This window comes from Conger conger, chromosome 2 (genome assembly GCF_963514075.1).
Source record: "Conger conger chromosome 2, fConCon1.1, whole genome shotgun sequence".
In the NCBI taxonomy this organism is placed as follows: Eukaryota; Metazoa; Chordata; class Actinopteri; order Anguilliformes; family Congridae; genus Conger; species Conger conger.
Window position 1 is genome coordinate 63,796,010 of NC_083761.1, and position 14,030 is coordinate 63,810,039.

The 14,030-nt window shown below is 38.7% G+C and overlaps 1 protein-coding gene across 3 annotated transcripts in view; it reads left to right on the forward strand.

The window, feature by feature from the left end:
• The window catches only part of LOC133113031 (myosin-16), a 45,466-nt gene that overhangs the window by 14,121 nt on the left and 17,315 nt on the right, over positions 1 to 14,030 (forward strand). For all 3 annotated transcript variants that reach the window (XM_061222929.1, XM_061222930.1, XM_061222931.1), the window contains 5 exons: positions 1 to 88; positions 3,459 to 3,563; positions 6,431 to 6,517; positions 7,254 to 7,399; positions 8,539 to 8,629. The exon at positions 1 to 88 is cut by the window's left edge and continues 140 nt beyond it. In XM_061222929.1, coding sequence (XP_061078913.1) covers positions 1 to 88; positions 3,459 to 3,563; positions 6,431 to 6,517; positions 7,254 to 7,399; positions 8,539 to 8,629 — 517 coding nt within the window. The remainder of the gene's footprint in view (positions 89 to 3,458; positions 3,564 to 6,430; positions 6,518 to 7,253; positions 7,400 to 8,538; positions 8,630 to 14,030) is intronic.

The following is a 14,030-nucleotide window of genomic DNA, read 5'->3' on the forward strand; positions in this document are numbered from 1 at the left end:
ACACCGGCTGGAGGCTGAGTGCTGTGGCCTGAGGCGTGACCTGGAGGAGCTGGAGAACACACTCAGCGCTGTGGAGAAAGACAAGCAGGTATGGAGCATCCTGCTCGTACAAACACACAGCATGCGAACATCTGTTCCTTGATGACTTCATATGTCCAGCTGTTTTTTTGAAGTTATCTTCTTGCAGTTATCTTCTTGCCCAGCTTTTTAGCTCAGGTAGTTGGTCAGATTCCTGAGATTTCTCTTTCTGGGCCATTTTTAAAGTATGAGTTTTACCTTGCACTGCTTTCTGGCAGTGAACTGTTTCTGCTGGTGGTGGGTGTTGAAGGGCATAATTATATGAATTACACGTGGTTACTAATTTGGAAGGAGTCACTTGATGTCCTGATGGGCAAATCCAAAATACCTCTAACATTTTCCAAGTGTTTTCCCTTTGCAATCACTTCTGTAAACTAGTATTCAGTTTTCTATAAAGATCCCTTCTATAACAAGATTATGTCAAATACATTTCTTATATAGTTTATGTTCTTTTGTCTAATAACTTTTGCTCCTCTAAAATGGCGGACTGTGTACAAAAAGGGCCAACATTTCTATAGGGATCACCCAATATAGACAGTCTGCAGGACAGCTTAACCTCACATTCATTGTTATTTCAAACCCAATGTGTTGGAGTACAGTGCCAGAGCAAGAACAATGATATCATTGTCCAAATCATTTTCAGCATTTAATATATATTTCATAATAGATATTACTATATTTACATTTGTAAAGCATTTAACTGTATATTGGTTCTGGATGAGCTTATTTTTTTCAAATGCCTAAAGATCAAAAAGAGAGAAAACATTTGCAGTGCTCTGTTTCAAAAATTTACTTGTGCTCTGTTCTTGTGAAATTGTCCCAGACTGATAGTTTAAAATTAGGAGCTAAATCTGTGTCTGATCACATCTAACAGATAAGAATGAGATTGCACATTTCAATGGACAACAGCACATGTGCTAGCAGTACTAAAACTATGTGCACTGAATAATATCTCCCTGCTGCAAGGATAGCAGATGTATCATTTCACATTAACTGGAATATACCGTTAGTTTCAGGAAAATGATAAGACTAATAACGTTACAACTGTACTGTTGTTCTTTGAAGAATGTTTTTGTTTGGTACTGGCTTCTGTTAATTAATTTAATTCCTGATTTGGTACAATAACTTCCATGTTTATTTTTCTTTGTTATAAAATAACATGGGCCAAACCATGGAAAATTGCCTTCTCTAATAAAAACTGGCCATCATCCATCCATCCATCCATCCATTATCTGAACCCGCTTATCCTGATCAGGGTCGCAGGGGGGCTGGAGCCTATCCCAGCATACATTGGGCGAAAGGCAGGAATACACCCTGGACAGGTCGCCAGTCTATCGCAGGGCACACACACCATTCACTCACACACTCATACCTACGGGCAATTTAGACTCTCCAATCAGCCTAACGTGCATGTCTTTGGACTGTGGGAGGAAACCGGAGTACCCGGAGGAAACCCACGCAGACACGGGGAGAACATGCAAACTCCGCACAGAGAGGCCCCGGCCGACGGGGATTCGAACCCAGGACCTCCTTGCTGTGAGGCGGCAGTGCTACCCACTGCACCATCCGTGCCGCCAACTGGCCATCAACCAGACACATATTGACTTTTTATGTGATTTTAATGTGAGTCAAAAGCAAGCCGTATTGAGACAGTCAATTGTCCTTCTTACAGTATGTGGACTAAGTGAGTTCTTCTACTGTTGCTGAGCTGAAAACAAAGCAATGGTGTGTTATATCAAGGCCATTTGTTAAGGATTCACAAATCTGTTTCTCAGTCTAGAACAGACATACATATACTCCCTAATTTATTTTGCTTTTCATCCATTATCCATAACATGGTGGAGGTACTCTGACAGACCTGTCATTGTATGACTATAACTCCAGTGAACTGTGAGTTAGCTGAACCAAAGTCTCATCAGTTCTTTGAGGTAGACGACATTCATGAGACATGAAACTCCTGTTCTAATTTGCTTTTAATAATGTCATAATACATGTATGTAAGTAATGTTTTTGCAGTTTTGTCACAATTCTATATATTTTTATGCATGTATTCTTACAAAATTTATTTTGATGTTGATATGAGATAAGTTCAGATCTCAACCCAAAAATGCAATGTGATTGAGACATCTCTCAGACGTACGTTAGAATATCAAGTCAAATTGAATAATGTTTTTTCTTTAAATTCGAAGTGACAAATTTGGATCTGTCTATTTACTGTACAGTTGCCTCTGGAGAGTGCTGGCATGGCTGCCCTCCAAACACCAAAAGCCAGCTTATTTTTCACACTGCACTCTGCCAGGTTGGCTGCTGTAGTTACTGCATTAACCAAATTCTGAGTGATGAGGCTGGGCATGCCCTGTCACCTGAAACCACAGACAGCCCTGGCTCTGTTCACTTTCTTCCTGGGTGAAGAATGTAGTATGGGCAAGTCTCTCAACAGGACACAACACTTGGCAGCATCCAGGTCTATAATATTGTATGTACAGACAAAACTGATACCTTCAGGATTTCACAGCTTTATGTTCACTAATATTTTGTTTTGTGGAGATCAGAGATATTATTTTAATAGTGGGAGGGATTTGCTCTAAGGAAAGGCATTTTCATTGGCATTTTCATCATGGCAGACCTTGCTCCCTGGGGGCTCTCTGATTGAGTTCAATCAACACATTCATTTATCAAACATGTTTTTTACAGTTGAAATGTTTTTCCCATTACACAACCTGGAAGGTTCAGCTTTACTTATGGGCCTGTCCCTTCACTGCCCCATTCATGGGAGAGCAGTGCAGAACAGATTAGCAGGCATGCCCTCCTCTACCCTTCAGCGACCGCTTTGCTGTTCCTCAGTTTGCTGCTTGTGCCATACACATTGCGTAGCTTGTGCAGGCAGTCTGCAGGTACCTGATGGACTGGAGGAGTTTCAGATCTGAGGCTGGGAATACACTGTGGACTGGGGTCTTTCTTTCCTTCACAATGCCTATTATACTGCAAAACTAAAAAGTCAGTCTCAAGTATTTTAGTCGTATTTGGACTTAAAATGTTATTTCAGTAGCTGTATTGCTAAATAAGACAAAGACATTGCCAATGAGGTGAGACAGTTTGACTCCTTTCAACATTTGACAACGGAGTGAGAAAATGTCACTTGTTGAACAAACAGTAGGCTAAATGAAAACAAATGCATATTTTCTACTTGAGAGAAAAACAAGTAAGATTTTTAAGATAATTATAAAAATTAAAACTTTTCTGCAGCATATGTGTCACCCTGCAGCACACCTAGCCCTCATTGGAGAACTACATTTGAGAGCCGCCATACACACGTCTGCACATTAATGAATGATGAAATGATATGATTTTAAATAGCTGCTTTTCCTTGTCCTCCCTAGACTTTAGACTTAAACGCCCGGAAGCTGTCAGAGGAGCTTTCACAGCAAGCAGAGAGTGTGCAGAAGCTGCAGAACGAGAAGGAACACCTGGTGGAGCTGAGCCAGGTGAGGAAGAGCCGCAGTGTCTGTAACAGCAATATGTGCAGGAAGTGAACACAATCATTATGCCTGTGACATCACGAGAGCTTCATGGGGCCACTTGTCGCCAAAGGCCCCGGACTCTTAAACCCACTAGTAAACTATCTAACTTGTTATACTGTAGTGAGCTCGATATGCCCAGATTGCATAGCTAAAGTCAAATGACTGCCTAACTAGCTTTCTCTGTGAGCCCAAAGCCTTATTATCCAGACAGCTGACTTAACAAAATAGGATATATCGTCTCATATTAAATTAAAGAAGTAGAAAATATATATATATATATATTGTTGATTTATTGATTCATAGTCTGTGTATAGACATTTAAAATGCTCAATAATTTATAAGTTGGCAATTTACTGAAACTTGACTTGAATTACTGTCTTGATAAACTGCCATAATATTTTAAAGCACCATTGAAATTTGAATGAGGGAATACTATTTAAAATTGTATAAAGATTTATGGACATTATACAATCTATCCTAGGAGGGACATTTTATTACTCCAGATGAAATGTTATTAATCCATGACTGAGACTATGTGAAATAACTACTGCAAGTGATTCCTGCAGTTACAATGTTGACATCTAAATGTTGCATCTAAAATTATATATTATTTACTTCATTTACTGTATTCCATTCTTTCATTTATATAACCCTTGTGTTGTCTTAAGGGTCACAAATTACCTGCCACTATTTAGTAACAGCAGATAAAACCCCCTAAATTACCTTTTTTCAACTTGAAACTTTAAGACAAAGTTTGTGATGAGTGATCCTTGATCCTTAGGACAAGGGGAGTATACAGAATGTTATGACTACACAAGGGTTAATGCTATCTACTGTATATTATTTATGTTCATTATTATTGCATGTAGAAGCCACGTTTTAGTTTTCTTTTTAACATGTGAAATAGAACTCCCATTTGACTTGGGGATATTAGTGGACCTCTTGTCCTCAGTGCAGAATAGATGTGTAATTAATTTGTGAAACAGTCCATCTACTTTCATAATAAGATACAACCCTGTTTCTGCACTCATGGAGAAGACGAAAAAAATGGCTGCAGTGATTCAGTAGCGATAGTGTTTCTCTTTGATGCATTGCCAACTGTGGTCACCTTGTGGTAAAATGAGAATGCATAGCTATGCAATGCAAACCCTCACTGACTTGTTATATGAGAGAGCTATTTACCTGTTAGCAAAAAAAAAAAAAAACAAGAATGCGTGCCTTGCTATGCTGTATTTTCTATATAAATCTGTGAAGAGATAAGAAAGGCATCTTTAAGCTCAGTTTTTGGTCACACCACAGAGGCAGAAACCCAGGATCTTTTCATATTATAGTGTCTGAGGGTGTAAGGCACTACGTTTCCACCACAATGAACCTGTGTGGGTACAGAGAATAGAACATTATACATTAAGTTGGCTACCCATATCTATGACTACCTGACTGTGGTAATTTTAGAACACTGAAGAAATCGCTCCTAGCATACTGTAGCTTCACATTTTCTATGTATTTTTGGTAAAATCACAGACTTAAAAGAAATGTGATCAATCCAATACCAAAGGACAAGCTTCCTGCTCTACAAATGACAGCATACATAGCAGTGACAAACAGACTCTGGCACGCAAGATACTGAAATACCTTGTGTGCCATATGTACAGTATCTGTTTTGAGTGTACATGGCTGTGTTTGTGCATGTGCATGTGTGTGTTTTTGTGACTGTGATTATACAGTGTGCTGAAGCAGCTGTTTAACTGTTTGGTTTAGGGATTTCCAATGATAGTTCTGTATCAGGGTCACACCAAGGGGACAGTAAATATCCAGCTGATGACATTCGTGTGCCTGCGTGCTAGCCCATCTGGCAGATACAATATTTTCTGGGAATATGATATGCTAGATATCAAGGTTACCTAGCAGCAAACCAAATTATGCCTTTATCTGGATGGTGACTTAGAGGTTGATATCATTCTTCTGCTAAATTACAAATAATGATATGGCTCATACTATACCTAACCAGACAGTCAAAGGATATGAGGCTATTTTTGATTCTTCATGCTCAGAAGATTGTGGCACAGGTCCTTTAAAGAATTTGACATTATGACATACCACTTATTTACTTTTGTAGGATTATGTTCCTTTTTCTGATAATATATCCATGCTTTAAAGTGGAAGATATCCTTATTTGGTAATCAATACCTCATTAAATGAAAGTATTTAAACAAAGCTGAGAAAAATCAAACCATATGACCAACCAAATCCCTGGCCTGTATTAAATCTGTTCCCACTGTTTGCACATTCCTGCGGTGCTTTTAAAACAATGTAACATGTTACATTTGCTTGAGAAAATAAAGCAATTTGTCCTCCCTGCCCATTATGGCTGGTCCTGATGGCTGCAGAACGTTGTTCACTAATTCGGCCCAGATGCCCAACAGTAGCAAATAGATTTTCATTAAATCCTGTCCCTGTAATTTAGTCTCTCTAGTACTGCCCTTCCCACTGCTTCATAAATACATCCCAAGGCTCAAGGGCTATGACACTTACACTGCATGCAGTGTGATATGAGGTGTCACTGCAATGAAATGGATGCCATGGATGCTGAGATAGGACCTGGCTCCAGGTTCAGTTTCCTTGCCGTTGTATGATTGGATTTCGATTCCATGGTGCAAACACCCTGAATTGATGCGCAAAAATGTGTGCATTATATTACAGCACTGGTGCTTGTGATGAAACACAATACCTAGAATATGTGGAACAGATATCTGATGGGGGGTGCTTCAGTATCTCTGGCCTTTTAACACGTTAAAAATGACACATACTTATTTCGATTTTCTTTGTTACAGCAAGCTATTGAAGACCTGCAGTCTGAGGAGGAGAAAGTAAACCTCTTAACCAAAGAGAAGGCCAAGTTACAGGTGCAGGTGGAAGATGTGAGTGTTTATGTGTTCCTGAACAATTACTGATGGATATCAAATATGTGTGTATAGGTTATGGTTAGCCCACCCAAAATTGGATTACATTAAGTGTATACTATATATTGACGTAAGGAAATTGAGTATAAACCCTTCAAATATCACATACTGCAGTCATCCCAACTGCCAGATACAGATGGGAATTTTCTCTCAACTGGAAACAAAATGTGTGCCCTTCAGTGCTCAGTATTTTATTTATGTGTAGAAGTGTAAACAGTAATTCATTACTGTAGTTTTGTAACTGTGATGGAAGTAAAGAATGAGTCTTACACACCGTTGGAACTATGTTGCATCAACAGTACTCCCTTTGGTTGTAGTTCTCAAAGCAAATATAGCTAAATAAAGAAAGAGCATAGATGACTTACCATCCCAGTCTGTTCACTCTGATAAATGCTTGACCCGTTTGCATCCTTTTCTTGTAAACCTTTGAAAAAACGTTAAAACAGGGAGGCCTTGTGCAGCCTTTTTACACATTGAATCGTTGTGCATACATCTTAATTTAAACAGCCCTACTTGTAAATGTGTTGACACAGTAGCTTTGTGATCCAGTTGGTTTTACTGACTTTAACCAAAGAGAGCAGCTTGCACAAGCCCCGTGCTCAACATTCCACTACGGTGACTGTCCGACCGCCCCCACCCATCGACTGCCTTGTCCATGGCCCAGGACTGACGGGTCGGGAAAACTCCTTTTCAGCTGGAGTACCTCCTGGACCAGGAGAGAAAACAGAGGAGCGACGTGGAGAAGAGCCGCAGGAAGCTGGAGGGGGACAGCAGGATGACCATGGAGAACCTCAGCGAGATGGGCAAGATGAAGAGCAGTCTGGAGGAGGTCATCAAGAGGTGAGGTCCAGATCAAGAGCCTGCAAAATAAAACTAATCAAAAAGTGCTAATGATCATGCATGGGATTATGTTTGCTTATATGCAAAGAAAATAAGCACATTAAAGGTTTAAATTCTAAGTTCAGTATGTTTTCCAGGTAATATTGTTAATCAGTAATTGTTGACCATTTAGTGCTTCATTCCTTTTTCAATAAAGAGAAGAAAACATACGTCATATAACTGACTTTGCTTTAGTCAGGTACACATTTACCTGGGCAATACTTATTTGATATATGAAGGGTGAGGGTGACCATACCCTAATGAGGGTGGAGTCACAGGCCTCAATGCACACACAAGTCTGGTTGAAATTCAGTATCGATCCTGAGAATGTTCTTCTTGGTCTACAAAAGGATTCTCTCAACAAAACATGATCATATGGTCACAAAAGATAATTTTTCACACATGGTCACATGGATCAATGCCTGATTTGATGTTTAAAATGTCGAAATGTTTCAAGATGATAAAAACATACATTGAAAAACTATGAATTCATAGTTTTTTTTCCAGTCCAGAATTATATCTGACTCCCGCTGTAGAACAAAATCTTCTCATGGTTAAAAAGGGACTGTTGTTTCATGGACATGCACAAAGATTATGTTGCTCACTTCAATCACTTCAATCTAGGTGCTCCTTTAGGCTAGTGAGCTGAAAAACAGATGCTATTTGGAGGCAATAACATGATATCTGTTGTGAGAGGACTGCTATCTTCACTTTGATGGGAACAGGCCCTGGAGGTTGCCAGTTTTTTCCAGACTTCCAGCAAAGCCCTAACCTGCCTGTATGCACTGTATAAAGTGAAAAGCCCAGTGAAAGCTTTCTCTAGAGAAAAAACAGCTGTGTGATGTTCTGTAGCACTTTTTAAGAAGCCAGAAACAATGTAATTAAGAAAAAAAATGTTTTTTGATATTCATTAATTTGGGTTGATTAAATGTAGAATGTTGTTTGTAAAGCAACTTGTTTGTGTTTCCAATGACATTTATATTAGCAAAAATGTTTTGTTGAATATACTCATTGAATATATCATTGACTACATGCTTCATGAAGTATGTGCTTATACAACTTTTTTCTTTGCCCCAACACCCCCCCACCCAATTGTGCAGGAAAGATCTGGAGATAAATGCTACCAGCAGTAAGCTGGAGGAGGAGGAGGCCCAGAACGTCAGTCTTCAGAGGAGGAACAAGGAGTTCCAGGTGAGGTGCCCAGACGTGTGAGGCGACGCACATTTCCATCTTTCAGCACCAGCAGGTCTGTGCGCTGATTTGTGTGCAAGTTTGCTTCACAGTTCCTGCTTGTTAAGCGATGACAAAAACAAAAGCTTCAGCCTTGCCTGTAGCACTCACTGCAGCATTTGGACCAACACCAATTCTGCACAGTTTTTCTACTTCTTTAATTTGTAGTTTGGTGATGATTATGATTATAAGTATATTTCATGTTATGTTTCAGTTTTATGTATCTAGCTTCAACATAGGTTCCATTTTAACATCTATGAGAAAACTCCAGATAGATTATCAAAGACATGAAATAGAGCGAGTGCACACAAACACAAGCAAGGCTACACATAAATACACACACACTGCTTACCACTTATGAAATACCATGTAGGGACACATTTGAAATATACTTCCATGTTTGTGTTTCTACTTTTATTTTACATCATTTTAATGGCAGAAAGGGCACAGATATTTTCTTTTTGATGTAATGGTGCTGTGGTGTAGATAGTTCAATAGGTAATCTGACCAGATATCATATCAGTACTACTAACACCATTCTAAAGCACATTGTAATGCTTTCATGAACATACTGCGCACATTTTAGCACTATAAAAGGAATTTTCTCATTAAAATGGCAAAGCTTTGTTTGGCATTTGTGTTTATTTTTTGATAAATTTCTCACTTGCCTTAGAGAAAACGCTAAAAATATATTCGTTTGCAGATTATCTTTTCGTACCAATTTTAATAGATCAGAAATTCCAAATCAAATGAGTATTGCATTTCTCACTGCTAGTGATATCATTTTAACAACAGTCTTACATACATTGTGAAGAGCTAAGTCACAGTTATGCACAAAATAACCCGATAGATATAAATAAACCTGCCACTCAAAGTCATAAGAGCAGACAGTATTGAGTAGAGACAGTGTACTGTATTAAATTTTGAAGCGCAAGGATACTTGTTTATTTCTTAAAACTTTGTAATATTCACATGTTTTCTCTGGGTAAAAATATTCAATATACATTTTTCAGGCACTGCATGATTAAAACTACTGAAAATTAGTTGAAAAGTTGTGAATGAATGGGCCTTCCAGCACTTTCCTGAGGTGCCATGGTTGAGAGACAATGAGAGAGGTTGATTGAGAGAGAAACTGAAGGATCAACAAGGAGAGCGGGTATAGAGGGTGACACCAAAACACAGACAGTGAAAATGAGTAACATTGAACAGGTTCTTGTCAGGCACACCGATGGCTCTTGGACCTTGAGGCTTCATCCAGGAGACTTTAAGGGGAAGAAAGAGCGTCTTTGTCTCAATTTGTTCTTGGTGATTGCAAGACTGAAAGCTGATCTGTGTGTTGGTTAACGTGTACATGTTTTCACGTTTTGCCAAAGCATTCTTCATTTCTTACAATGAAGTCTTTATGTAGTTCGTTTGGAACTTCAGATTCTCTCCCACTGATAAAAAGGCAGGTGGACATAGCCAGACAAAAGCCAAGTTGATCTTATTTCCCTTTTTTCCTCTCAGATTCTTTAATAGAGATGCAAAAAGTCAAAGATGACAAAGATGTAAGGGACGATCACTGTAGCACTCAATTTAATGGATTAAGGAAAAGAGAGCTCTGTGTGTGTGTGTGTGCGTGTGTGTGTGTGGGAAATTACTTGGCACAACATATTATCTAATATACTGTATCGCTATAATATCTAACAGAATATATTGACTCTTTGTTTGGCTTTTAATTGTTGTTCTTGCTCTTCAGATACAAATAGTGCCCAACCCCCCTCTCCTGGCTTGTTGTTTTAAATCTTATATACTGTTTACTGTGTGTGTGTTTGTGTTTGTGTGTGTGTGCGTGTGTGTGTGTGCACACACGTGTGTGTGTGTGTGTGTGTGTGTGTAATAGGTAATAAGGCACTGGTTTGACAGAATATAAGTCTTGGGACAAATACATATATTTCATGATTTTGCTCGGTACACCACTATTTTAGATTTGTATGGGGTTAGAGTGTAGATTTTCAGCTTTTTTAAAAGCTTTTATTAAAATCAAAATATATACATTTCATTTTTCCATGCAGAAATTACAGCACTTTATACAGCATGACAGATTAGAAAGGCTCGTCAGGAAGCAGGCATGGATATGTAGTGACTACTGTCAGAAGACTTTGCAAACAGAACTACTACTGGGGCAAACCACAAGAAAAACCACTAATTGGCATCAAAAACAGGATAGCAAGATTACAGTTTGTTAACAAGTACCTAAAAGAGTGATGGCATGAGCAAAGTATGAAGGCCAAAAGGAACTGCACAAGATTTAAAGTCAACCAAATGCCTCCAAACTCATTGGATCATATCATTGGACAGTACTTCATCCAACAGCAAGACATTGATCTCAAACATGCACCAGTGCTCTCTGATGCTCAAAACTATTTATTTTGGTAAGCCTACTATTTGGCCTATGTCTCTCGGATCCTCATGTTGACAAATACCAAAAGTGGTGCATAAAAATACTCTTTAATAAAGGCAGAAAATTCTCTGCATTATGAATTATTGTGGAGGACTGAGCCACATCTTTTCACCAAGACTTATATTGAATAAACCCAACACCTTATTACCATGTTGCATCTTCTCAAAGCATTTGAATTTGTCTGCTCTGTACAGAGCTCTTATACAGTTGTGTACAAAGATTTGGGCGCCCCTGGTCAAACAGCCTTTTACAATGAATATCTAAGTGAACAGAAGCAAACCTTCTTAAGGATACAAAGTTAAACATGACACATTTCTTCAAATTTCAAAGCAAGATTACTTTTTATATACATGTTTTACAGTTTCAAAATCATAAAAAAGGAAAAAGGCTCTGTGAAAAAGTTTGGGAACCCTGTCAGTTAGTACTTTGTAACTCCTCCTCAGGCAAATATAACAGCTTGTTAATATAACGCTTCCTTTAGCCAGCTAAGAGTCTTTAAATTCTCACTTTTGGTGATTTTTGTGATTTTCTGAGTTTTTCCCATCCCTTGTATTTATACAGTCATTTGGTACCCTTTCATATTAACATTAATATCCCACCGCATGGGATATTTGACAACCTGGAATTACATTAAGTGATTTAGAGAGAGATAAATGTAGAGAAACCACCACCAACAACAGTAGTAGCTACAGAAATAGATGACCACATAATTGTTCACAGATCTATGCCCATTTGTATTTCAATGTCCATGTTCTGGTCACTCCTACAGGTTAACCAGACAGTCTAGGTTGAAGAGCTTTAGCTGGGGTCACTCCCTTAATACTTTTTTTTGTCAAGCCATCTTTGAACTGTCTACTCAGCCAGGTGGTGACAGACTTGAAGTAGCTACTTAAGGCATACGCAGTGGGTGGTCACTATAGTGAAGCAATAGAGTTAAGTTGTTATTTAATATTATTTTAGGATTGTTTTATGATATTTTGAATCATTCTTGCCAGAATTTCCCCCCGAATACAACAATCTTGTAAATTGTTCTGACAAGCAGCCAGTGATGAAAGCTTCTTGAGAAACAAGACACTGAAAGAAATGTGTTCTGTCCTCAGGGGTCAGACGGGCCTCACAATATAGAATTTACAACCTATGTTGCAGCTAGCAATTACAGATACTGTGTGAGGCTGTATGGTGTTTCACACCATGTCGGTGAGGAGAAGACCTCTTGAACTTTAGTGCAGACACCCATGCAGAGCTTAAAAGTGAAGGAATATTATATCATCATACTCCTCTAAAACCTCCACATTTAACCTGGTTGTACTGTAAAAGTTTTTACTAAAAAAAGTTTCAATAACTTCCTGAAGACTTCAGCACCAGTGTCTTACTAGTTAAGATTGAACCTGCAGCTCTTGAACTTGCATCATATGAGACAGCGGGAGGGTTGAGAGATCCCTGTTTGCACATCTGTTCTGGAAACCTTCCCCTTTCTTGTTCAAAAAATCTCTACTTCCTGTCAACACAGACTAAAGACTGCTCTGATGAAAATGGGGCAGGTAATGTTGAATAATATTGCTTTGAAGTGTGTCCTTATCAAAGTCTGTGATCAGGTACTGCACAACATTTGCCAGGAGACACATTTATTTCCCTATTGTCAGCACTCCAAGCACTGTTTCCTGAACACAGCCGCAAGGTGATATGGGGATAGCTAGAAAATATGATCATACTGTATATACGTATACGTATAGGTCTGTGTGTGTGTGTGTGTGTGCATGCACACAGCTAGTATATATGTCGTTGGCATGCTTTCAAGTCTTTCAAGTTACCACGTAATGTGGGTGGTATTCATGGAAACAAGACATAATTTCTCCTGTGAACCAAGTGACCAGACAATCACAGCAGTTCTGAACACCATATGAATTTACTTTAAAGAACAAAGATGCTGAATAATGGGACCTATTGTTCAGTTCTCCATCAGGAGTAATTGGACCATATGCGTGGAAGTTAGATGATAGATATGAGTCCCAAAATCAGCCTTGTTTGATGCAGCCTCAGGTCTCCGATATGTTTGTGCCAAGGCTTTCTGGTAATCCTATTGTTATTCTGTTGCTTCCTGTTCTAAGTGGTGCATATGTTTCAGCCCACGCTGTTGGGCCTGCTTTATTAGCATTGAGGCATTAGGAAATCTCACATATGATTGTAATTCATGAGTGATTATAATAGTGAAAAGTGGAGTTGGAAGGGCTGAAATGCTAAAAGTCTTATTACAAGTCGTTCTAAAGCTCAAACTACTCCAGAATTAATGGAGTACTAATAATATCATCTGCGTTCTATATGCAGGCTTTAAATGGGGTACTTATTTCACAGGCTATCTGATCAATACAGATTTGTTTCTGTTTTGATTTTCATTACTTGTAATAAAAACTGTGCCAAAAATGCTAAAATGTTATTAACTGAATTTTCTTAAATGAAAGAAAAAGTGTACATAAAAAAACATAACCACTGAACATTTTATGAATTTTATCCAAAGCAGCACCTTGCCTTTACTGTAAATTTTGACACATTAGTTGTAATACTTCACTTTGAGCTACAGCTTGAGAAACAGTGCAGACTTGTCAGCATTTCCCTGCTGCCTTGTAACTCTAAATGACTGTGTGTTGAAGGGGGTTTCCAGCTGTAATGATGGCCATGCCGAAAGATGTCTGACCTTTCTGTGTGTGTGTGTGTGTGTGTGTGTGTGTATGTGTGTGTGTGTGTGTGTGTGTGCACGAGCTGAAAGAGAAAAGGAACGGTGAACAGGGAGAGGGCTGGACAATGCCCTCTGAAAGAGCCTCAAGTTTATCAATCAGCAGCTTTTCAGCTTGTAATTTGTTGCTGCTTTTTTTGGCAGCCTATTGCTGACAGCCATCTGACAGGGATTTACGTGTCTAAGTG